At 34.1% G+C, this 26,616-nt stretch overlaps 1 protein-coding gene across 3 annotated transcripts in view; it reads left to right on the top strand.

Annotated features, from left to right (window-relative positions):
- DENND1B (DENN domain containing 1B) overlaps positions 1–26,616 on the top strand; it is a 255,847-nt gene that overhangs the window by 153,034 nt on the left and 76,197 nt on the right. For 2 of the 3 annotated variants that reach the window (XM_047840394.1, XM_047840393.1), the window contains 4 exons: positions 1,181–1,281; positions 8,688–8,733; positions 13,546–13,647; positions 25,631–25,756. In XM_047840394.1, the coding sequence (XP_047696350.1) occupies positions 1,181–1,281; positions 8,688–8,733; positions 13,546–13,647; positions 25,631–25,756 (375 nt within the window). The remainder of the gene's footprint in view (positions 1–1,180; positions 1,282–8,687; positions 8,734–13,545; positions 13,648–25,630; positions 25,757–26,616) is intronic. The other variant, XM_047840395.1, reaches the window with a different exon arrangement.

The following is a 26,616-nucleotide window of genomic DNA, read 5'->3' as shown; positions in this document are numbered from 1 at the left end:
CATGTCTCTATTAAGATTGAATTGTTTTAATACATTTATCCTTCTAAATTAATTTGATTACTGCGTATAAATTTTAATTTATTTGTATAATAAAACAGGAATAATGGTTAGAGAAAGTCTTTGGTTCATTTTCAGATGGTAGCATTTTTAAATCCCGATTTTCAAGTTGAACCAAATGATTTAATTAGTAAGCTTGAAATGCTGACTTGAGCAAAACTTTAAAATGAAGAATGCTGACTTAATTATTGCTTTAAACATTAAAAAAGGATCAGCACTTACAGAAATGTAATTTAAAATGGAAAACAAAAAGTCCCATAGAAAGAATTCTGATGAGGGTCAGTAGGAGGGAGGGAAGATAAAGTGATATCCTTTTGTTAGGCATTTAAAAATATTTAATTAACTGCTTGCCCAAACAAAACAATTAGAATGGCAATTACCTTTAAAATAGCATCGATGTATTTGCAGCTGTTGTGATATAAGGCTAGGAAACAAAATGTTAATCTGAAATGAACAGTTTAAATATGGAATTATGATATACTTGGCTTCCTGTAGCACAGCTGTCAAGCTCGGGCAGCTCGCTGGTCAATAGTGACATTCTGTGTGTCAGTGAACAGCGTCTCTTGATACCATAACCCGCAGTTCACACATTACTGAAGCTCCAACTGTCGAGCATTCAGGTCCCCTGGTATTAGCGCAGCTTCCAGACTCTCCTGACTGGCTCATGTTTCATTCTTTGGCAATTTGCCCTAATGATATCCCTCAGGAGCTTTCAGCCTCCCTTCCTTTCCATATTTAATCGTGGTATATTAATCCGGGCGAGGCACGAAGAGTGCTGCACACGTTGTAATTTCCTACAATTTCTCCTAAGCTGCTCACCCAGTTTTTCAGTCTTACTTTTATTTATGTTCTAAGCTTTGACCCCAAATGCTATCTTTTCAGGTAGTTATCACTGTCTCCGTAAGATGCCCAGGAAGCTGCTTGTGCTGAAAGTATTCTTCAGAGGGGCTTTGGCAACATCAGATCGGTTTTTGTTCTGGCAGATTTGGTACAGACAATGCGATTTAGGTCACTAAATAAATTGTTTTATGTTTGTCATTCATCTTGCATGACTTGAGCATGTCTTTTTGTTTGGAGGATCGGCGTCTACTTACCGTTGTTATTATCCTTTTGCAAATTTTAGTTAACTGCCTGTCTCCATGGATCAGTTGCCCTGCTATACCCAATGTACTGGCAGCACATATACATCCCAGTGCTTCCGCCGCACCTGCTGGACTACTGCTGGTAAGATGACTTTTGCCAGACTCCTTTAAATCCAGGCTGTATGATTAGAAAAAAATCCGTTTATTTGTAGATTAGCGAAGGTTGGTGTATGTATAGACCAACGAAATCCCTGAAACTTGGCCTCGAGATTAGTAACCAAATTAAAAGCTGCTTTTATGAGGGCAGAGTAGTTCTGTTCAAAGCTGGCCAAAAAAAAAAAAAAAATGTGTGTTTGGCAAACATAAAGTTCTTTAGATTTTGTGAGTTACTTCTGCAGTCGTGTAGATAATTGCATAAAAAGAAGCGAATACAGCCTTAGTTGTGGTTAAGAAAACCGTACAGAAGTTATAGTATCAGTCCAAGAACTCCATATCCCAGGTGTCAGAATTTGTCTTCAGAGCCTGTCAGAAACCATATTGCCTCTGTCGGGGCACACTTTCATTACCTTTACCTCAGGACACACTTTGCTTCACCCCTGTTCCCTCAGTAGCACACTGAATACCAAATACCAGCAAATGGGTTGCCTCTAATTCAGGGATTCCCTGAGTTTCTGGTTTAAATCAAAGTCTCGACCCTAAGCCACCGTGGAAAAAAGCAATGTTGAAAAGTGTTGGGACTAATTTTGAAATGCTTCCTGGCATTAGAAATAACTCCCGATGATCTCACCCAATGTGAATTCAACAACACCCCTGGAACTCTTCTGTTCTCTTCCTCTGGAAGAGTGTGTATATTCTCAGGCTGGACAAGGGTTAGACTCTGAAACAGCAGCCTTGGGATCTTCTTCTGGACTGTAGGATAAAATGTTCTCTTCGTGCATAATCATCTTCTGCAGGCATAGCTTACTTCTAAAGAATTCAGTTTTGTTTCCTCTAAACCATGCATGTGCACATACACACATAGAAGGAAATAATTTTGACTATAATAAATTTGTTTATATTATTAAAAACAAAGCTCTTTCAGAAGCAAAGTATTTAAGTTTTTTGTTTCATGGAAAGCAGTTCACCTAAAGTATTCAACGATTAGAGAGAGCCATTTAAATTCATACCTAGAGGTTTTCTGTTCCATTTTTATGACTAGCTCTCTTCAGATCAAGTGATTGTAATGATACCACATATATTTGGCCCCATATTGATGATACTAACATATTGTGTGTTTCCACAGCATGGTAATAGTATTGATAATGCTTTGAAGTAAGTTCCCAATGATCTACCACTGCCATTCAGTCCTTTGAGTACTGGAAAGGAGAAAGTTTGGCAGGAGACTGTAGTTTAATTAAATTGTGGAGTGTCACACACACAAGTCTGAGAGTTAAGCTAGATCTATAAATAGGTTTTTAGGTATTCATTTTAGAGTGTTTTTCTGTGATCAACATAACTAGTATATATTAGCAGCCTTGAAGGCAGAAATGGCACTTGATTCACATTGACAATGCCATAGGTCTTGGCACATGGTGTTCAGTAATTGAAATTTATTCGTTTCATATAATTTTTACAAAAGTATTTTGTAATTTTTGTATTTGTAAAATTTTTGTATTTGTATTTGTAAAATTTTGTATTTGTAAAATTATTGTTATTGTTATTATTATTTTAAAGTTTATTTATCTTGAGGGAAAGTGAGAGAACACGCGTGTGTACCCGTGAGCAGGGGGAAGGGCAGAGAGAGAGAGGGAGGCAGTGAATCCCAAGCAGACTCAGTGCTGTCAGCACACAGCCCACGTGGGGCTCTATCTCATGAACTGTGAGATTGTGACCTGAGCCAAAACCAAGAGTTGGACACTTAGCCAACTGAGCCACCCAAATGCCCCAATACATGATTTTTAAAAATACATGTCAAGTTAGTGGTTCAAGAACTAGCATTTCTAACGATGAAACTTAGAATTATATTTTATCATATATAATGTTAAGCTATTTGCGTTTTTCTATTAAAGTGTTCTGACCTCTGGGGTGCCTGATGGCTCAGTTGGTTGAGTGTCTGACTTTGGCTCAGGTCATGATCTCATGGTTCCTGTGTTTGTGCCCCATGTTTGGCTGTGTGCTGACAGCTCAGAGCCTGGAGCCTGCTTTGGATTCTGTGTTTCCCTCTTTCTCTGCCCCTTCCCTGCTCGCACTCTGTCTCTCTCTCTCTCTCTCTCTCAAAAACAAAAATTTTTTTAAAATTTAAAAAAATGTTCTGACCTCTTAGGAGGTAACTTGCCTTTGAGTTCAGTTGTCTGTAATGACTATACATTTAAGACTTTCTAAAATACTGCTATTTAGAAGCTATTCTGTGGTGTAGTTAGTTCTGTGCTATTCTTCCCAGAGATGTCTTCCCGATACTTTCTAACCCTGCATGAAGGTCTTCTGCTGCTGCCACTATGATGAAGGAAGCCTGGTCCCTGGAATTTTCTTACTAGTTTCTAACCTTGAAATAGCCTTTAGGATAAGTTCTAACAGCCTCCATGCCAGACAGTTCCCTGTTCCAGAGAGTACAGCAGTTATTGATAATCAAGGAGTTATCTGAAACTTCCTAAGTGTTAAGGTCACAATGATAGGCTCAACTTCTATCATAGAAACTGAGTGTTGTGATTTCTTTTTCTTCTCTTCTCTTTTCTTTTGTCTTTTCTTCTTTCTTTCTTTCTTTCTTTCTTTCAAATAGCTGCCTAAGACTCTAGCTGTCTTCTGTCAAAAAATTTTATAGACTAAACTATTTCTTGGGGAATATGGTTTTCTTCCCCTTGCATCTTTGCAAATGATCTAGAATCATGCTGATTTGTATGCAAAAAGGGAGAAAAATATTAGAGATTATCCCTCCAATATCATGGTTTTTGAATAAAGACATTTTTATATTTCACTTCAAAAATAGCACCAGGAAGATTTGATGGAATAGATGTATATTTGCCACTCCTTTAAGGTGATTGGAACTTTCTGAATCCCGAGATAACCCTTTTTCTGGAAGTCTTTTTGTTTTCCCACCTGGTATCTCTGGTGTTGACAGACTGTGGAGAGCCATAATGCCATCTTGTGACCATGCAGGTTTATAGCATGTTGGTCTACTGATGGAGCCTTGCTAACCTGTTTGTTCATTCCTTCATTTATCCATCCATTTGTACATCAAATATATAGAGAACACCTGTTTGCCTAGCAGTGCATAGAGTAAGGTAATGAGCAAAACTTCATTTCTGCCCTTGCAGTATCCACACGGAGGAAAAACTTCACCCATATGTGTATGGAGCACATACACACATGCACATGCACACACAAGAGGAACACAGAGTAATACTGTAGTACTGTAAGGCTTACATCAGAGGCATGTAAAAGAAACATGGTTGGGGGCACCTGAGTAACTCAGTTGGTTAAGCATCCGACTCTTGATTTCAGCTCAGGTCATGATCTCACAATTTGTGGGTTTGAGCCTCGCACTGGGCTCTGTGCTGGTAGTGCAGAGCCTACTTGGGATTTTCTCTCTCTTCCTCTCTCTCTGCTCCTCCCCCGCTTGCACACACTCTCTCTTTCTCTCAAAGTAAATAAATAAAATGAAAAAAGAAACATAGATGAGGAGACACCTAGGAAGAAATGGCCCACACTGCTTGGTAGGGTAGGGAAGGAGACTGGGAGGAAATGACACCATCTACGTTTTTTCTGTTAATCTGTCAGTATAAGGGGAAAATGGGAGTTTCTATTGAACAGGTATAAGATTTCACTTATACAAGATGGTTAAGTTGTAGAGATCTACTGCACAACATTGTGCTTAGAGTTAACAATGCTGTATTACAGAATTAAAAATTTCTTAAGGGTGCAGATCTCATGGTATGTATTCTTACTATGGGAGATAGAGACAGAACTTTAATGTGGCAAGTTCATGATGTTGCCACACACTCTCAACCGTTCTGAGTCCTTAAACACCTAAGAGGTAGTATGACCCTAGTATCAGTAAAATTATAATCATTCATTATTTGTTCAAGAGTGGCTGAGTCACCTTTTTATTTTGGGAACCTATATGACTCTTCTTTCCATGAAAGAGAATTGTTTCTTAAAAAATAAATGGAAAATCATGGTGTTTGGACTACCTAAGTTAATAGGCGGCTATTACAGTCTACCCATGGGTGGTCTCTGTAAGAAAACCAAAAAAGAAACAAAAAACAGTTAGAGGGTGATTACTTTTGACTAAAGATTAATTGCTACCCAACAGAAGAAGCATTCCTAATAGAGCCTTCTGTATGCTATCTTTGCAAAATGACTTCGTTGACAGAAAGATGTAGGACAGTTTTGCATGTGGATGATAAAACATCAGTGTCGCCAAGGATCTCTTCCTGAGTTATTAACACCCAAATCTAATTAGGAGATTTCAGCTAAGGGTTGCAGAATTACTTTTCATGAGATTTGGCTGATTAAATCTTAGGATGCACACAATCCAGTTTTCGTGAGAAAGAAACTATTCAGTAGAATGTGTATTTTATAAAACATAAAATCTGTCTATAAAATATGTTCTATAAAATCTATATGCAAAACATCATAATCATTTTAATAAATTATGCTCTAGATTAATAATTTTTACAGTTTTGACATCTCTATGTTTTTGATTTTGTTAGGTATTAGTGAGATAAAAACACCTAGAGGTACCCAGTAATTTCACAGAAAAAGCTAGAAGTTACTTTATTACTAAGTTCTACATAGGAACCCTTTATTGAATTTTTATTCCAGCTTAATAATTGCTAAACATTTATTTTTTATATTTTAAAAAAAAATTTTTTTTTTCAACGTTTATTTATTTTTAGGACAGAGAGAGACAGAGCATGAACGGGGGAGGGGCAGAGAGAGAGGGAGACACAGAATCAGAAACAGGCTCCAGGCTCTGAGCCATCAGCCCAGAGCCTGACGCGGGGCTCGAACTCACGGACCGCGAGATCGTGACCTGGCTGAAGTCGGACGCTTAACTGACTGCGCCACCCAAGCGCCCCATTTATTTTTTATATTTTAAGAAATAACTAACTTTCAAGAAATTTAAAAAATGTTACCTTAGATGTATTTCATAGGACTTCAATAGGTTAGCTGCTACTTTGGGCTCTGATTTTTTTTGTTGTTTATTTATTTATTTTTAACATTTATATATTTTTGAGACAGAGAGAGACAGAGCATGAACAGGGGAGGGGCAGAGAGAGAGGGAGACACAGAATCTGAAACAGGCTCCAGGCTCTGAGCTGTCAGCACAGTGGGCTCTGATTTTTTGAAATCTGATCCACTCAAGTGTTCCTCTAACAACTAAAATGGAAATAATAAGTGTTAATTTTAGGAGGCTTACATATTTTTTGATTAACACTCATTATATTATTATTATTTTTCCCACCAAGAGAGAGCATGTGCTCATGTGTGTGCATAAGAGGGAGGGGCAGAGGGAGTGGAAGAGAGAGAATCCCAAGCAGGCTCCAAGCCCAACATGGAGCCCGACTCGTCCTTGGTCTCAGGACCGTGAGATCATGACTTGAGCTGAAATCAAGAGTCAGATGCTTAACTGACTGAGCCACCCAGGTGCCCCAACACTCATTATATTAAAATGTACTTAGAAATTTGAGATACCACAGACTTACTATGTTGTAAATTTTGTGGGTAGGATAACCTAACCTGGGGTAAATTGGAAGTTTGCACAGTAACTTGAATAATTTTCTACTATTTTGGATGTGGGGACAGCTTGACATATTTAAGATCTTGGGATTTGCCTATCCTGTTTTGTGAAAATGTTCTGAACCCAGTGTGGGAGCCCAGAACAGTTAGTGACATATATTTTATGTCTTCTGTGGAGTCCCAGAAGGGATTCCAGAGATGAGAACTTGAGCTAGGGAAGTAATCAGCCTTCCTTTATTTAAGCAAAAGTGGAACAGTCCACATTTTTCCTCCTGTTTCCTTTTGAAGGCAGAAAATCTGTTAGGTCTTAAGGATATCAAGGCCTGTAAATAGTTCTTAACTTTCAGTCAAATGATCCAAAATATCAGATCAATTCCAGATGGTCTGTTATATTTAATATATATATATATATATATATATATATATATATATATATATATATATGGAGGAACAAAGCTACAAAAGAAAATTAGAATCTAGTACAATAAGAAGTAATGAACAGGATAATGAGGAGTCAAATAAAAACTTTAACCATCCTTATTTTTTTTGTGAGTTCTGGATATATGTTAGTGGTTAGCCAGCTTCAAATAAATCTGGAGCTGTTTGAGGTTCGTTTGAAAAACTGGGTCTGTCGAGGTGCCTGTTAGCTTTATCTATTACTGGTCCTCAGTAGCAAAGTGGATACACAGGAGTTGGGACTGATAGTGAAAGTGATGTTTGGAAAATTATGAAAATTCTTTTAAAAAGGCTGTTTTCATTAACATAGAAAATGTTTGCCTTAAATATAACACAAAGATGTCTATAAAAAGAAATGTCAAAGATTGTTTTAGCCATTTATTTGCATATCTTCTATCACCTTTGTAGACATCTGTCCATTCTCACGTTTTCTTGTTAAATAATATTTTGATTTTGAAATGTCAAGTTGGATAATTCCCTTCGTGTATTTCATGAGAGATGTTTTTGAAGTTACTAAGTAAGCCCGATTTTATGTCACAAAGATTATTTAATGTCTGTATGCTCTGCTGGAGTATAAGATCTGCAAAGGAATCTATTCTATTTATATCACTTATTATTGTACCTAGACCCTAGCCCAGGTCCTACTGGTATGCTCCAGATTTTATCTGTAGAATTAATTAATTCAGTATCATGCTTAAACATATTTGAATATTTTTTAATTCATTAAAATTACTTTATTAATAAAAGCAAAAGTGAGATAAATAGGAATGTACGACATTTAAATGAAAGACAAGGTACATGAGCAGAAAGATAGTATGGAAAGAGAATGATAACAGTAGAGGAAGAACTTCTAGTTTCCAAACAGTGCCTGGCACATAGTAGGTCTTAATAAATATTTGGTAACTGATTCAAAAAATTTTGGTGGTGTAGTAGGTATGAAGCAATGATGATTTTTTAAGAGAATCGTAGAAATAAGAATTTAATTGAATATAAAAGGTATATAAAAGAAATGTGAAAAAATTTGCTAATTATTCAGGATATGTTTTATATGAAATATATGGAAGATTTAACTCAGGACTATTACTTAGGCTCTAATATTCTTCCTAACTAAAAAAGCTTTTTTAGGTGTTACTACTCTTTATTTAATTGTAAATGCTTTTGTGAGTTTTATGCCAAGCAACCTCAATTTGAATATATTAATGACCTCTCAGATTAAATTTGACTTTTATATATTGAATAATTTTAATTATCTGTAGTGGGCTCTATTAGAACTGCACATTTAATTAATTTAATTTTTTAAACCTTCTGAATAACTTATATTGTTTCTGTGTTAATGAACTTCATGAATATATACATTATATATTTCCAATTTAGTGCTCCGATGCCATACCTGATTGGAATACACTCCAGCCTCATAGAGGTAAGTATCTTTCAGACATGAGATACATGTGTGATAAATTAATGAATATAAATAACAGTTAAAACAGTTGTATTTTGAAAGAGAATCAATTGAATAGTACAAAGTAATGATAAGTTTCATATTTAGGGTATACTTACATGATCATTTTCAGAAATACTGTATTGGAATAATTTCATTTTAGTTAGTATACTGAATGACCATTTTCAATGGCATGAAACCCATGAAAATATGGTAAATTTGGTCAAGATCATATGGTAAATTTTAAGTACTAAAAACTTAGTCCTTGATGAACCACTTTCTATATGGCACTTGGGATCTTTTATATGTTTCTTTTTCACACCTTATTTTGAAGGTCAGAATTTATGTAGTTATGATTCATAAAGGGAAAATGTTTTTATTTTTCAGACTCCATTTTGATACATTTTGTCAGTGTGCTTTTTCAAAATGTGGTTGGAATACACTAATCATGAAGTTTTAAATTAAAATATAGACTTAAAATATTTTTTAGTTTTCAGTCCTGTTGGGGGTTTAGAATGCAGTAAGTTTTTTGCAATGTTATCACTTCATTCCAAAATGACTTTTGTGACTTATCATCACTACAGTGAAAAATGTTGAACTTTAAAGACCTTGAACTTGGAATCAGTGAGATTTCAAGGGAAGACTTCTTAGAAAATTAGAAAAAAATAAACAAAAGATTTGGATCTGAACAAAAGACTTGGGTCAATTGCATGGCATTATTATGCTATCTGATTTTCAGTTTTATATATATATATATATATATATATATATACATATATATATATATATATATAGTGTGTGTGTGTGTGTGTGTGCATATTGTACTTTAAGCCAGTTTCTAATCAACAATCTAAATAAGTTAGATTTGGTTTTCTTATTAGTTGTTGTCACTGTATACACCATCAATCCTCACTCTGCTGATCAAGGAAGATCCACCACTTATATAGGAGTGGTGAGGATCATGTCTGAAGAAATCATGTTCGGATGGTAGTCATGAATTATAGAATTCTGCATGTACTCTGGTTCTGGGCACTTTCTCCTTTTGCAAAATGCGAGGGAAACATTTTTATTTGTTTAATCATTAATGATATTGGATATATTTTAATGAACTTCTTTAGTAGACTTGTTTTAAGTTTGAAGTCTAAGTTGAATAACATTATGAGCCTTTATGTTTGTTAATTTTTAGACAACTTGTTTTACATGCCAAGGTACTTTCAGTGAAAGGTCACATTGTGTATGAATAAGTATTTAATCTGTTATCTGATTGTAGAATATATAACTGGTATTTTCTTCATCAGTATTTTGAGTGTAAAAAATCTAACCGCAGTTGGTTGGTATGGTTTCAAAGAAGTCATCATATCTGATTTTGATATTAATGCACATGTCTCTTCTTATTTAATGTATCTAATAGAATACATAATTTTTGTAGTATGGTTACTTGTACAGATGAAAACTATTTAAAGTTGTTTATTGTACCTGGTGATGTTCTGTATTTTTTTACATAATGGTTCTATACCAACTTTTAAAACTAATGATTCAGCTTTTCCAAAATATTATAGAAATGGGTACATGTTTTAAAAATTCAGTCATATTTAATTGCATATTTATTAGACATGTATAGAGAAAATCATTTTTTTTTAAAGGAGCAAATTTAAGAATTTTTTACTTCTTACAGTATTGTCTTGGAGAAACAGTCCATTCTAATTTTAGATTGAGTCAGCACTAAATGAGAAGGTTTACAGCCATGATTAGATTGGTTAACATCTCTGTACCTTTTATACTCTGGACTTACTGAACTGTCTTTTTAGTCAATTGTATTTAGTTTATTGGGTTTAATAGTCAATGAGAAGGGGTAATAGGAACTTCAAGAATGTCTTTAAACCAGTTGGGTACCATTTAGTAACTTTCTCCTTAATCTATTACAAGATACACATCCTGCCATTCCGTTCTTATTATGTCATTATCAGGCAGATATTTTTAAGCAAAATTTGATCTTTCTTATTTTATATTAATGGCATTATAGTTCAAATGTGGATATATCTACTTACAAATTTTATGTGAGACTGAACTGAGTAATTTTTTACATTTTGTTTGGTTGCAATTACAATGAATTTTTTTTTTTTAGGAAGAATCAACATATTCCCTATTCTCTCTCTTTGTCAAGACAGTTTTGACATACGTTTTAGAAAGACTTCTAAACATAATTGTTCAAAGATGTGAAACTAATATCCTTTAAATCTTTCTTTTAATTATTTTTATGTAGTCATGACTGTAAGATGGCTGGAAATCTCTTTTTTAAAATGTAAATTTGCTTCCAAAATAAAGGATAAGGACATTTTGTTCTCCCTGAAAATTAGACTTTAGGGTTGAACTCAAAGGTCTGTAAATGATGGAGGAGCAAGTCAGTAGAGGCTCCAAGTGTGAGCATTGCATTATGTGTTTTAATATACACAAAAGATTCTAAATAAAATGTTGGCTCCATTTTGCAGGAACATGTGATTGCTGACACCGGGTCATTTCCTTGCATTATTGTACATGATACGATAGTCACATTTGTAGTCACATTGCATGGAAGGCTTATATAGAGAGGATGTGAGAGAAAGACTTAACCAACCTTAATACCTTACTCTTGTCCTTAATAACACTTTCAGTCTCTGTCCTAATATTATTTTCTTATTTTTGAAGAAAAAGTCAAATTTTCCTTTTTCTCTTTCCCGAGCCAAGCAAGCTTACGAACATTATGAGATATAATAATCTGAGACAGAGAAAATGTTATCATTTTATATGCTGTATGAATTTTTATTCCTATTTAGAAAATAGTTAAAGCCTGACTTGGAAGGAAACAAAGATAAAAAAGTGACATTAATCCAAATAAAAAAATTTTAATTACATACTATTTTTCCCTCTTTGCTAATGTAGAATTGTTCTCATTTTAGTGCATCTCAGTGTATTGATTTATTGAAATTAATACATTTTCCATTCTTATTGAATGGTCCCTTGGACAGAATTTAATATTCAGCTATTATCAGACATTTTTAAACAAAGGGCAAGTTGGAAAAAAGTATACATTTCATGTTAATACTAATTTTCTTTATTCAGAATTTAACATTAGTGTCATAGCAAAACATTTAGGTGTCACATAACCATTACTCCAGGCTATTTAGAGAAACTCATTTCATCCTTTAACAAATGCACTAGGTTTCTGGATTGACTTTATAGTTTCTGTTAAAGGGAACAACTTAGAATTGAAGGTGAAAATCAAAATTATGACATACTTTTTCCACCGAACACCATTGATATAAATGTATTGTTGCTTATAAAATAGGCTATTTTTGTAGTTATGCTGTAGTTAATTTATAAATAACTACATATTTATGTATGTGAGCCTTTTTTACATTTATGTATACATATGGAAAGGAAAAGAAATGAGTTTATTTACAAATGTTTTGGTGAGAGTGTCACTATTGTAGGTGGTTCTCTGTTAATTTCCAAGAAACAGCCATCCTCTGACTCTTATTTTGGAATAATTACAATGTCTTTTACAAGATAGATTTTTGCTATCATATATCCCCCTGAGAATCCATATTCTACACAGACATTATTGCTTTCTTAACACATACAAATTCCCTACTCTAGACTACCATTTCCCTAGCAAATTTAACATTCTACCTACTATGCAGAGGTTTGAAGTTCTAAATGGATCAGAGAAATTTCATTCTTGAATAACTTAAAACAAAAAAAAAATTGGGTTGGCCAATTTAAAATGTAAGGTATTTAATAATTCTCAAAAATAGCTCTTATTCTATAATGTCATTTAAAAAATACTACACTGAAATTAATTGACTTATCTCTAGTTGACCTATACAATTATGGAATTCTGAGGTGATATATTTCATTAATGAGCACCTAATTTTTTTGCATCAAAAAATAATGCTATATTTGCTATCATTTAAATAAGGCGAATAGAATTATATGATTTTTTTTAGGTATACATAGTAGTCGAAATAGGGAAAATAAACCTTAAGTATTTCCTTTCTTTAAGGATGAAAAATTTGATGAAATTCTAATTTACTGTCATTAGTCCACATATTGAGATAATTTGACCATTTAACTAAGCTGTCAAACAGATAAGACAAGTCAAATAATCTGATAGGCTATTAAATTTCATCTTTTATATTAAATTCATGTATAAATAATGCAACAATTCCTTATTACCGCTCTCTTTATCATTTTTCTTATTCAACTTACAGTCCTCATAAACAGCTTATACTGAATTGGTATGGAAGTACAGAGAAAATGTTTATTAATTTAAAATTTAGTTTACAGTAGTCATGATTTTTGGCTTATGTTAGCCCCATAATGTGATTTTTGCTAAAAATAGGTGTAGAACTGGCCACAAGTTCCTGTATCATTGGACAGAAATTCAGTTGATAAGTTTTTAAAGGATGTAAGTTTTTCTGGTTTAATATAGCCGTTCCGATTTTGTGAGTTTTTGTTACAATATCTCTTTGGTAGTTAAATTACATTTAATATCTCCAAACTAAATCAATGTGTTTAGATGACCAAACATTCTGTTCTAAGGATTTTTTTATCCAATCTTTTTGAACGGTTGTGGACAAACTTACTTTCTTACAAGGCAAAGTTTTTTATATGTTCTTATAATATAGGATTTTCTTTTTTTATCCCCCAAGGCTAATTGTCATCAAGATAATTTTCTCTACATTTCTAAGTTCATTATAGTTTTGGAAGGAAAATATACTAAGATGTTTATTTGTACTTGTGTTTTTTAAACAGAGAGTGAAAAATAAATCATTGGAGGATGTGGTTATGTTAAATGTTGACACAAACACTTTAGAATCACCATTTAATGACTTGAACAACCTACCAAGTGATGTGGTAAGTCTGAAGGTTATTTTGTGGTGAACACATTATCTGTCTATCTATCTATCTATCTATCTATCTATCTATCTATCTATCTACTTTCTCCTGGACCCTTGAATTACAAAGAGTTATTTTTCCCAGTTTTTTTTTTATCTGAAATAAAAGGACTGAGTATGTGCATGGGTGTGAGAGGAATCAGTGTAGATTCTATATTTAATATTTTTACCTTTTGGCAGTTGAGGAGATGTTGAATGAAACATCATATTCCTATTGTAAAAGTAGGATCATAATTAAAAGCTAGATGCATTCATTAGGCAGAGTTTCTTTAAACGTAAGTCTCTTCATCTCATCTTAATCATTATATTACAAAGTAGGCATTTCTGTCTGCCTAGTGGCATGTCTTGCAAAAGAATGAGAGAGTTTTTGAAGGCAAGAAGAAGAAGGGGGCCAATTATCGGCTTTTGCTTCCCTGCCACCTGCCAGTGCTTTTCCTTTTAATTAATGATCTGATGGCACTGGTCAATATAATAAGAAATGCTTGTACAGTTGGGGTCAGAAAATTCTGGCTTTGATCTCCCTCAACTTTCTGAAACATTTATTTGTTTTCTCTAAATTATTTCAGTTTTATTTTAATCTTTTCTATCCTGCTGAGGGCCGCAAGAATGAAAACCTACACTGTTTGTCATTTGCTTTGGCAGAGCAAAGACTGCTTACTTAGAATTCTATTTGTAAATTAAACTGCAAACCCAGTTTGTCATAAAAGACATCTGATCCTTTTGAAATGACGAAAACTGTCTTTTGTCTGTAAAGGCTGATAAATTAAGTGCCAGTTCTCTTCTGCTCTTTGATCTTGCAGAGGGTTTGTGTGTGTGTGCATGTGTGTGTCTGCAGCTTATAATAGGATATATTCTGTATTTCATGTTAAATAGTCTCCAAAAGTGCATTTTTGGCCTGCATATTCCTTAGAACAGGGCAAAATGCAGGCTAGTGCTGTTTCTGTATATATTTTAATGGCTATTTAAAAATATCTTTATAACATAGTTCTAAGTTAAAAATAACTCTCCTTTTAAAAAAAGTCCAGTTTTTTCAGGAATATTAAAATCCATAAATAAAAAAACCTTCATCATATATTTTTCTGCAGTATTGCAAGTACTTTGAAATCATTATTAGGGAGTTTGAAAAAGTGAATTTAAAAATTTCAAACTCAAAAAATACAGTAATACTAGCTTTGATTGTTTTTATGGCTAGTGATAGGAAAAATGTGATTTTAAAGTTAAAATCAGATTATCTATGCCCATAAATAACCTAAAATACTTGCTGACCTTGAAGCAAATTAAATTGAACTACTTTATCTTACTGTAGTAAAATTTATGCTATGTATGAACAAATCCAAACCCAGGCCAGTAAAGAATTATATTATTTTTTTAGCTCATTATAACTAGATTGCCTCATTATAAAAATTTTGCAGAAGCTGCTAGAAATGATTAGAGTTATTCATTTAGAAATCCATCAAAGAATTCTTCATTGGATACAAAACTAATTATGATACAAAGCCCCAACTTTTATAAATATTTTCTTTATGTGCAATGCATTTCCACTGTTAATTCCCTAAGCAGAAAGGATTGTTTATAAAAAAAAAAGAAGAAAAAGAAAAAGAAAAATGAGAAAGAAATCAGCTTTTTTTGTGTCATAAAAATTGTTATAGTCAGTTTCAGTGGTAGCTAATTTCATCTCTTTGAGAAAAGCAATTTTTAATAGTAATTTTTTTTGGTGGGTGGTTCTTTTTTAATTGAGAAGTGCTACTTTCCCAGTAGAATTAGTTTGATACCAAGACATTTATTTTAAAATATGACGAAGTTTAACAGTTCCACAAAATATAAAAGCCTAAATATGTGAAATGACAGGAGGGACCATCTCATTGCTCGTTTATAAGGAACAGTTAACTGTACGTAAATGAAGTAAAAAAAATCTTAAAAAGGAACTCTGCAAAGTGATGTAGATATAACTATACGTATACTTGAGATTAAGGGCCCGAGACTTACAGACAGTTTTGAACAACGAATAAGTGGATACAGCTCTGGGGTGGAACCAGGGCCATCTACTGAAAGTATGAGTTATTTTAAAGTTATAGTCATTTTCTACAAATACTTTAGGTGGTTGTTTGTTTAACCCCTCTCTAATAAATTTAGCTCTTTCCATCCATTTTCCAAAAGCTGTCTCTTGTAGTTTTACAGGAAATATGATAAAGTATCACATCATACTTTCTATAATTGTCAGTGTTTTAAATGAGATGTGTTATAGTCACAAATGATCTTACTGAATTTTTTGTGTTGTGATCTGAATTAAGAGAAAATATTCTTGAATCCTGAAAAATACCCTGAAAAAATCCTGGTACTGTTTGGTTATTTAATAAATTAACTCATATTTAAAAGGGGACCTTTTAAAATCATTCACCAAAGCATTTAAATTATACTTACAGGCTAGAGGACTTTTTCTATGCATGTGCACTCTATTATTGTGTCAGCCTGACCAGTGGTCTTGGCTGTTCAAAGGTCAGTGGTCACAGTTGTCCTGAATTACTAGTTCTTTTTTCCTGTGGACCCTCTGCTGTGTTGCATGCTGTAATCTTCTTAATGGCTTCATTCCAATATTCACACATAATATTTTAGATTTATTGACTGTTAGAAATACTACCATGCCAGTAGCAGTTCCGCTACTCTTAAGGTATTTAAAATTGGAAAAATAAATCAGGGCAAAGCTTTCAGGAATCCTTTGTTTTCCTTAAGGGAAGGGAAAAAACTCTCTTCCTGTCTTCTGACAAGAACACTTGTTTTTCGATTTCATCATTTCACTATAGATTTGGATCATTAAAAGAAAAAAAAACACAAACTTTATTGAGAGTGATTTTAACGATATTGATTATTATATGGAATATCTTAAAAGCAGTAGACCCATTAAAATATACTTTTGTAGTTTTCTGTCTGAATACATTGTGATTTTACTTTTAGTGGCTATGTCAACTGTAGATACCTTCAAACATGTAGTTTGAATGTCTTGAAATAAAAAATAAATTTGAGGGCTATGTAATAATCTCAATTGAATGTAGTGTTATCATGCTATGTTTTTAACTGTGGGGAAAATGAAACAGTTGAATTAAATACAACATTTGAAATTTCAAGTGATGAATTCTTTTTAATTTTAGAAAATTTACCATTGAGACTCCTTCATTCCAAATATATACGCAAATTTTGTTTCAATCACGTAATAGTTTGAAATGCTGTATTCTAAGGTATTACTGCTCATTTTAAATTTTATCATCATTAATATTTTTAAAAGTAATTTGGGGAATTCTTAACTATTTCAAAAATAAATAGGACAACTCACTTCTTAGAAAATTAAGCTAATTAGAATTATAATGAGATTTAGGAGATCTCTTTGTGAAAAAATTAAAACAATTACAAATTCTTATAGATGAAAGCAGGTTAGAACTGACATCTGAAAAAGTTACATGCACTAAAATACCCATTACTAGGAAGTGAATTTTTATCTTTGTTGCTTTATTGTCTTTAAATAATTTTAACTGATTAGGTTTTAAATACTATACTCTCAGGTCAATATACTTATCCCTATTTTAGGTAAGAAAATGAAGACACAAAGTATACTGTTAACAGTATTTCTACAGCGTTAGTTCATATTATAGGTTCATCCTCTCACACTTAGACCATGGTCCCTTTCGTATAAACATTCATCCTCTCAAATACTAGACCGTGGTCCTTTCGTATAAACATGATATACAGCGTAATGAGTAACTGTTCTGGAATTTACTGTAGAATCTTATTCTCTGTTCTAATCTTGCTTATGAAGTATCAGTGTGATCTATTTGATTTAAATCAGGGTTGTTAACACTTTAAAAAACTTATTTTCATCTTATATGGAACACTACTGGAAAATTATTTTTTTATTTTCTATTATGAGAGTATATAGGAAATATACACTTCAGCATTATTGTACAATTCACCGTAGACCCTGGTATGTTACAGGATAGCTACATTTAATATAAAGCGTATTTAATTACTAAAATTTTGAAAATACTTTATTATAAAATGGAGTCATCTAAAATACTGTGCATCTTATAGTGACGCTTTCAAGTATCACGTGAAGGAATAGGTTAATGGTTTTATTGTGCAATGAAAAGACACAAATTGCTCTGAATCGCCAAAAATCATTAAAAGCCTAAACTTAAGGAAATACCCCAAAACTCCAACTTTAAGAAAACACTTAAGATATCTACATTTGAGTGAGTTAATTTAGGAAAAATTTGGAAAAGAATTGGCTATTTCAGAGAATTTTTAAAATCAGCCTTTTTAAAAAAAAATGAAAGTATAGAAGCCAATTTAACTCTTGCAACTGTGTGAATAGCTAATAGATATGTTTAATTTGTTGGATATTTCCTCTAACCTAACATGAAGGTTTAATATGTTGAATTGTCATAATATATGTTAAAAAGAAAAGACCCCAGAGAATATTATATTAGTTCCAGGTTTGCCACAGCTCTGCTGTAATTCTTATCATGTTTAACAGTAAATAAATTCCCCAGCAAAATTCTAGAGTGGCAAGGTTAGAAAGATAACCCGATTTCATTCAGGTTCTAGAGTAACTTAGACAACGTTTTTGTTATTGTTGTTGTTGTTGTTTTGTTTTGTTTTTGTTTTTGTTTCTTTTTTTTAGTTTAATAGAGTAGACTTCCAGAGACAAATACTGCTTTCAGTTTCCCCCTGGAAAATGCAGTCATACTCCCCTCAGTCTTCAGCTGTTAGAATTCAGGCACCTAGATGTGCATTGCCCCCACCACACAGCCTAGTACAGAGCTTTGCAAATAGTAGGCGTTCAGTAAATGATGGGTGAAGGGAACCATAATTGCTTTTCTTTCATCTTTTGTTATAAAAGTTGCTTTTAAAATCCCTGTTTAGAGTTACGCAGAACATTTTACAAGGATATTTTCATCTGACTTTCATAGTAATGAGAAGAAGAAACGTGGGTGTGTGTTTAATATACACTTTTGTGGCTATGAGCGTGAGTCAGTTTGGCTCCCGGGAAAGGGGGACCGTGTGGTGATGGCGGTCACTGTACCTGACTTTGGGTGTCGGTGGAAACTTACTATTCCTTTAAATAATTATTTTCAGAGACGTGATTTTTTTTATACCAAGTTTTTTGTTGGTGTTGTTTGTAAGTAAACTACAGATTTTGCAATTTTTCCTACTGTTTTCTTGGTGTATATTTTTTCAAATCTAAAATGTAAATATGAAAGCAAAACAAAATGAAAAATAAAACTCAAAACCTTAATTAACCACGCTTCTAAACTTGTAAAAGGTCTTTGTTATTTTCTCCCAGCTGAGTAAGAGCATCTGTCCCTCCCACTGCAGTGATCCAGGCTTTAGCAGCTCCCTCCTTATGTCTCTGTACTTTTGCCATTTTAAAGTTGATTTATAGTTTGTTACTCTTAGTGATTTTAAGTGCTCATGAAGTTCCTTGGCTTTCTCATGGGTTTTCATTTCCATCTAAATTACCTAGCCTTTCTCCAAATGTCTTTTTTTTTCCTGTATCATCTTAATAGCATGCTTCTCTCTCTTCCTACTGCTAATGCGTAAATACATACATCATACATATACATATATATGTATATACACATATGTATGTATTTAAATGTAAAGGCCTTGATTTTGGTTTTAAAAATAATTTCCAATTCGTTTCTAGTTCTTTAAGTTCTTGACTTTTCCGTATACAAGACTTTTCATGTATATGATATTGTGAGTACTGTTACAAAAGCGATTCCGAAATCTTGCTGATATCATAATGACTTGGTGAACTTTTAAATGAATTATGTTCCTGGACCCCATCACAGATCTTCTGATCCTGTTAACTAGAGATATTAATGTATAAGTGTGACAGGTGGCTAATGTATTTATTCATTCATTCAGTTAGTCATTCATTCAGATATTTATTGAGCACCTACCGTATGCCTGTATTATGCTAGGAGCTGAGTGAACAGGAAGACATAATACACGGCTCTCATGGAATTTGCATTCCATTCATCAGAACCCAACCATGTGGCCACACGAAGTCAGGAGGGATGTTGGAAAGTAGCTGGGTCAACGTAGCTAGGTTGAGCTAGCTAGCACCAGTCGAAATTTAGGATTTCTCTTACCAAAGAAAGAGACAGTGGCTGTTGGTGGACTGACCATCATCTCCACCATAAGTACACTGAACAAACTGATTTTAGCCTGAGACTTCATTCTTACCAGTCTAAACACTCAGATCAGTTGTTTGTGGTGCAGTCAAGCTCAACATGCCAAAACATCAGTTTCCAGAATTGGCCTCAATGAGGAGTATGAGTAAGCCATGCAAAGTAAGAGGAGGAAGAATAGCATGTACAAAGCATGTGAGGACGAGGTTGGCAAACCCAAGAAATGGAAAGAAGTCTTGTGTAGCTGTAATGAGATGAGCAAAAAAGAGAATGAGGCAAGGTGAGGTTGTGGAGATAGGACGTGTGATCCTAAAAGATCTGTAGTTCTTGTTAAGGACACTTGGACATTATTAGAAATTTATTGGAGATCTTTAGCAGAGGAATAGTGTGATCTGCTTTGACTTCTGAAGATATCATCTTGGGTTCTGGGGTCCTGAAGATTAATGAAACAGGAAGATCAGTTGAGGGGCCTTTTGCAGTAGTCTAGGTAGAGATGCTAGTTTCTTGAACTTGATAGTGGCAGGGATTTAGAGAAAAGTGGACGGATTTGAAGTCTCCATCAGTGGCCTAACAGGGCTTGGTGATGCATTGCATGTGGGAGATGAGAAAGGGTGAAGTGTTGAGGACGTGCAAGATTCCTTTTTGGGTAACTAGATGAGTGGAAGTGGCGTTGATATTAGAGACACTGGCGTGACATTGGGCTTGATGGGGGGATAAGAGCAGTTTGTCTTACGATTGTCTTACGATTGTCTTACTTACTTACATTGTCTTACTATTATAATGGCCTCTGAAAGGAAAATAGTTCTAGCTGCCCCTTTATTAACTAGGTTTTGAGAGGTAATTTCAGCATACACAGAGACAATGTAATGATACACTCTGCAAGTGTATCCTATGCTTTTCATTTGATCAATGTTAAAAGTGACCATTTTAATCCTCGAGTAGAAGCTTGCTAGAAAATTATATTAAGAAGGTAGGTTTCGTTTTGTTTCTAAAAAAAAAAAAACCTGCACATTAGAAAGATGAAGGAAGTGTGGGGATTTAATATCTGATTCATATGATAACCATAACATGTTTTAAGGGAGAATAAAACATTTTATCTTTGTAGCTTTTTTCTAAAGGAGGTAACTACTGGAAGCTCTAACTTTTCTAAATGTGTGTGGATTCTCGAGTGCAGCGTAGTTACATAAAAGGAGGTATTTAAAAACATCAGAGGCACATTTCAGAGCTGTGGAGGTTATCTAAATATTATTTCCAGACATTTGTATTTACCTTCTGTTGTTCTTTACCCTGATGTTTATCTTTGTGATCCTAAAAGGCAAAATTAAAATTTCTAGGTGTAGGGGTTAATTTCTGTTTCCTGAAAGGACACATCTAAAAGTCAAGAGAAAAATCTGTCACTTCTCTCAAAACTCAGCTCCTTTAATATGCTCTCCCTTCCTAACTCCCGGTTGGCATAATTACTTCATTACTCAGACTGTGTGCACGTGTCCTGCACTCTTTTAATTTATACCTGTTTGTTATGTTTACTCATGTAATTCCTTCCTTTTATTCATAGTCACTTTAGTGTTAAGAGGGTAAAAGTGGAGAATTGGTGGTAATATTATTCATGTGGCAGTGAACTCCCACTGTGCCAAACCCAGGTTATAATTCCTCCTGTGGATGGCTGCTTAGAAGTCTGAATTCTCACTGTATGAAAGGAATCTAAACATTTGATAAGAGCAATGAGATGCTGTTTATTCCTGAAGCTCTTTTCACTGCTTAACTTTTTTTTTTTTTGGTCTAATATAATACCTAATTAGACTTACAAAGATAATTTATTTACAGATTGAAGAATGTCATAAGAAAATCAGATGTCAGTTTTGAAGTAGTCTTTAGCCTTTGGAGGCTTGCTTACTCTCTTAAGAATATAAAGGGAAAATAATTGATACTTTTTCCATGTCACATAATGGGATTGTGTGATACTAGCCATGTGACTAAAGTTCTAAATGCTCTCCTGAGGTCAGAGTTCTATATGAGTATAAACTTCAGGATTTTAGGGGGAAAATGTACATTTATTTCCCAACTAAACTTAGAAGCTTGGAAGTTAAAGCAGAAAACGTTGTTTCCCAGACCAAGTATTGAAAAAGTACAGAAGAGACATCACCATTTTTATAGATAAAAACTGCTAAAAGCTACTGAGCACTGCAGAGGGCACTGGTAACTGGTGATAATTTACTCCAGTGATATAAAGGACAGGGAAACAGCAAGGTTGGCACAGTCATCTCATATTAGAGTCATATCTTTCTGTCTAAAACTGATTTGAAAAAGTATTTCATTTTTACAGGCTATTTTTGAGCATTTATTTGTGCATCCAGAAACCCTTAACTCACCTGCCCTCTTGGTCTCTGAAAAACAGGAACAACCTCAGAGCTACTTACTGATAGACCCCTCTGAGAGCAGGTCAAGAAAAACCTCCTTATGCAGTTTGTAAAGGTTGAAATAGTGTAGAAATAGGCAAAGGAACAATGTAGTCATATTTCTGGCCAGGTAACTAGTCTCATGTGTCTATGAAATTAGATAGTATGCCCATGTAGAATAGCACTTTTCAATAGAAATGTGAGCCACATGCACAATTTTAACTTTTCTGGTAGCCATGTTAAAAAGTAAAAAAATAAAAAAATAAAAGAAAAAGTGAAATTAATTTTAATGTATTTTATTTAGCCAAATATTCAAAATATTGTTTCATTCTGTAGTCAATATGAAAATTATTAATGGGGTATTTTACATTTGGGGGAATAATAAATCTTCAAAGTTAAGTTTCTATTTTACACTCATAGCAAATCCCAATTTGGACTAGTCACATTTCAAGTGCTTATGTGTCTAAAAGGCTGCTATATTGGACAGAGCATTTCTAGAACAAGTGTTTCTTTTTTCTTTCCTATTTTCTTTTTTTAATGTTTATTTATTTTTGAGACAGAGAGAGACAGAGCATGAACAGGGGAGGGGCAGAGAGAGAGGGAGACACAGAGTCGGAAGCAGGCTCCAGGCTCTGAGCCATCAGCCCAGAGCCCGACGCGGGGCTCAAACTCACAGACCGCGAGATCGTGACCTGCGCCGAAGTCGGACGCTCAACCTACTGAGCCACCCAGGCGCCCCTCTTTCCTATTTTCTACAGAGCTCCCGAGGGGGCTCAGAAAGTACACTGACTGGTTTTGGAGGTGAAGACCGCATAATTATGGTTTGGTTAGGAAGGGCTTGTGGCAATGTGACAGATATTCTAACCAGCTTAAGCAGTACTGAAACAGTCAAGGACTTGGGGTCATGAAGGCTAAGTTATGGTTTGACTTGCCTCCGTTCTCTGTAAGCATACATTATGATTGTCCTAAGAATACTGAATTTGTGGAGAACTGAAATGTCAATTTCATGTTTTGTAGAAAAATACACTCTGAGGAATTTTTTTTGCAAAGATATAAGTAAGGCATGACATGTTAAAATGTTTTTTTTTTATTTTTGAAAGCAGAATTTTATTTTTTAAGTATTTATTTATTTATTTATTTATTTATTTATTTATTTATTTATTTATTTTGAGAGAGAGAAAGAGAGTATGCACAGGGGAGGGGCAGAGAGAGAAAGAGAGAGAATCCCAAGCAGGCTCCATGCTGTCAGTGTGGAGCCCAGTGCGTGGCTCGGACCCATGAACAATGAGATCATGACCTGAGATGAAATCAAGAGTTGGACACTTAACCAACTGAGCCACCCAGGCGCCCCTTGAAAGCAAAATTTAAAAACAACCCAACCATTTACTTTTTATAAAACATGGAAAGACATATTCCTTCCATCATAAGCCTTTGGGGGGGGGCAATTATTAAATACACGTATTTGCTAGTCATTCTCATTGGTTTTCTTTAAGGCATTTGAAGCTTAAAAAACTTACTACAAACTTTAGACAAAAGACATTAAGTCATAAGATTTGTTTTTGCATTGTTTAGCTATATTTATTGTTTGACTATGTGGGTTACCTAAAAGTGTGCATTTACTGAGTTTGGATTTTAATAATAAAAACTTCCTGATTTATGTACTTTGTGGGCTAAATGAATTAGGCTCCAAACTTTTATCTGAATCTATGGAGCTTGGATATAAATTGAGAAGATCACAGCTATGGGGAGAAGACCTATCCAGCAAAGGCCTTTCTGCATAGATTATTAACATCATAACTCAATAATTTTTTCAAAACTGTGGTTATAATTGGACCCAATGGGGGTCTCTTTCTTTGATCAGATCACAGTAACTGTGACTTTACACTGGAAAATGTCACTACTGTGAAGGTTTATCACCTGTAGAGCTGGTCTTTCCTCTGATGCTGTGTTCATTTCTCATTAGCATTATTCAAAGTTTAGTTGTTAATTAGGTTGACACTTCAATTACAGTCATCATCTACAGGAGTAGTCAGGGCTGCTTGCATAAAGAAAGAAAAAATACCCTTCCTTGCATGTGTATGTAAAGGGGAAATGACATTATTTTGTTGTCTGTTAGTTTCATAAGGGTAAGAATATGCTCCGTTAAGGGAACAATCCAACCACAATGTGTCCCATCGGTTGTTTTCTTAAGAAAACAAGAGTTTTCACATGATTTCATGTTCCCATGTAAGGCATCGATGAGGAATATATGGGCACCAATATTGTTTATGTGTAGAGAATATAGTTTTCTAGGATGTGTGAAAGGAATTGGTTGAGTCAGATGCACAGGAACATCAAATCACTTCCCCTTAAAAAAATAAGAGTGTACATCAGGATTATGATTACACTTCTAAAATATTCATCTAAGTAAGGGCAGTTCGTAAATAGTATGTATTCTGTAAAATACACAGAACCTGAAATTAAAAGATGCAAATGTATGAACAATCATAACAAATTTAAGTGCCTTGAAAACTTAGCAAACTCCCATGTAATAAATTTTCCTTTGACTTAAAAACATTATTTTAATCCAATTACTGGTTCATAAGGCAATGACATTGGACTCAAACCCAGCATGTTGTGGTGGGAAGAACTGGACAGAACTGGGTTGAAGGCTCAGTTTTGCCATGTATTAGCCACATATTAACTGTCTAGTGAGGGCAAACTGATTCCCATCTCTGAGTCCCTGTTTCTACTATTCACAAATGATAGTACATGTGCCTTTCTTAGAAGACTGGGAGAATTAGATGAGATGGCAAATAACATTTGCAGAACCTAATTCTCTACCCATGGAGGTTCTCAATAACTTCAATTTCTCTCCCCTCTTTTTGTCTAATAATGGTGGAAACTATTCAACAAATGAGTAGGAAATTACATATGAAAATGAGGCTTCCAAAAATAAAATTAAATGGTCGGTCATCCTGGAGGACCTGTAACAAATAACCTTACATGGCAGAAATGAACGATACCCAACCGGCTTCATCTCAAAACAAGTAGACACATGTTGTAATTGCTAAAAATCTGCAGAAAAGTGGCTCACGAGCAGTTTACTGTAAAATAATTAAAGCTTATTTATGTCAAGAGGCCTTGGGAAAAAAAGAGAGCATAAACCAATTTGCATTAGCACGTTACTATCGGCCCCTGCTTTCGTTTCAATTAACAGACCAGCAGGTGCTCTCTGCAGTTAAAAAGATAAGCTATCAGGGAGGAGGATGAGTTTTTGGCTGACCTGCAGACACTGTGGTTTGCCTGCTGATTGGGTTCGTACCTCGCTGTACCAATTTCTGAGGTGTTAATTTAACTGTTCCTCTCTGTCATGCAGGTCTCGGCCCTGAAAAATAAACTGAAGAAGCAGTCTACAGCTACAGGGGATGGAGTAGCTAGGGCCTTTCTTAGGGCACAGGCTGCTTTGTTTGGATCCTACAGAGATGCACTGAGATACAAACCTGTAAGCGTTTTATTTCATCACTATTTTCATTTGCTTTTTTTATGTTTCTTCGGAGTGGGGCAGGAAAAAGAAACATTTTAATATCACACATGAAAAATGCATCATAAAGGTCTTTTAAAATCCAGAATGATGTGCTTTAAGACATTATGTTCTGTCTCCAATTCCTTGTCTTTTTGGTTTTAATTCTTTTAGTAACCTTTAGTTACTATTTCCCACGTCTTGCATAGTATCTTATGTATTGTTTTAAAATTGGAATACTTAACCTCTTAATGAATTGTGTTAATGCGTTTTAATGGAACTACCTGATGTGAGGATTAAGAAATTAACCAGGCAGTTGGGTTTTTATAGATCAATGCATGTAGAGGTGACAGTACAACGTGCAAGTTTAAAAATATTAGAACTTGCAAATTTTGCACTATTCGGAAATTTATTGTCTTCCTATTCCATAACACTTTTCTAAGTGGGCTTATCTGTTTAGCATGTGCTAGCTCATTCTGCCATTTCTTTTCTCGTTTTAATACCCTAAAAATGATTACTATGTAGAATTGTAGCCAGCCAAGGTTTCAGATGGTCCAAAAGGTATAAATCAAAATATATTTGTTTCTCTTTCTGAATTACTGGTTAAATATGTGAGTCTGATTTTATGAAAATAATTACACTGCCCTTCCACGACCAGATAAATAAGTTGTAATGGATAAAAAACGTTGAGTTAGTAACAAGTAGTGGACTTGCTATCTAATAGGAATTCGACCGCTAATTAAGTTGTGTAACCTTGACCCATTTCCTTGGTCTCTATAGACTTTGATCTTCTTATTTGGAAAATGAGAATTCTTGTACTTTCCCTGCCTACTTTTCAGAAT

The sequence above is a fragment of the Prionailurus viverrinus genome, chromosome F1 (genome assembly GCF_022837055.1).
Source record: "Prionailurus viverrinus isolate Anna chromosome F1, UM_Priviv_1.0, whole genome shotgun sequence".
Taxonomy (NCBI): Eukaryota; Metazoa; Chordata; class Mammalia; order Carnivora; family Felidae; genus Prionailurus; species Prionailurus viverrinus.
This window is presented reverse-complemented; position numbering and strand designations above follow the sequence as displayed.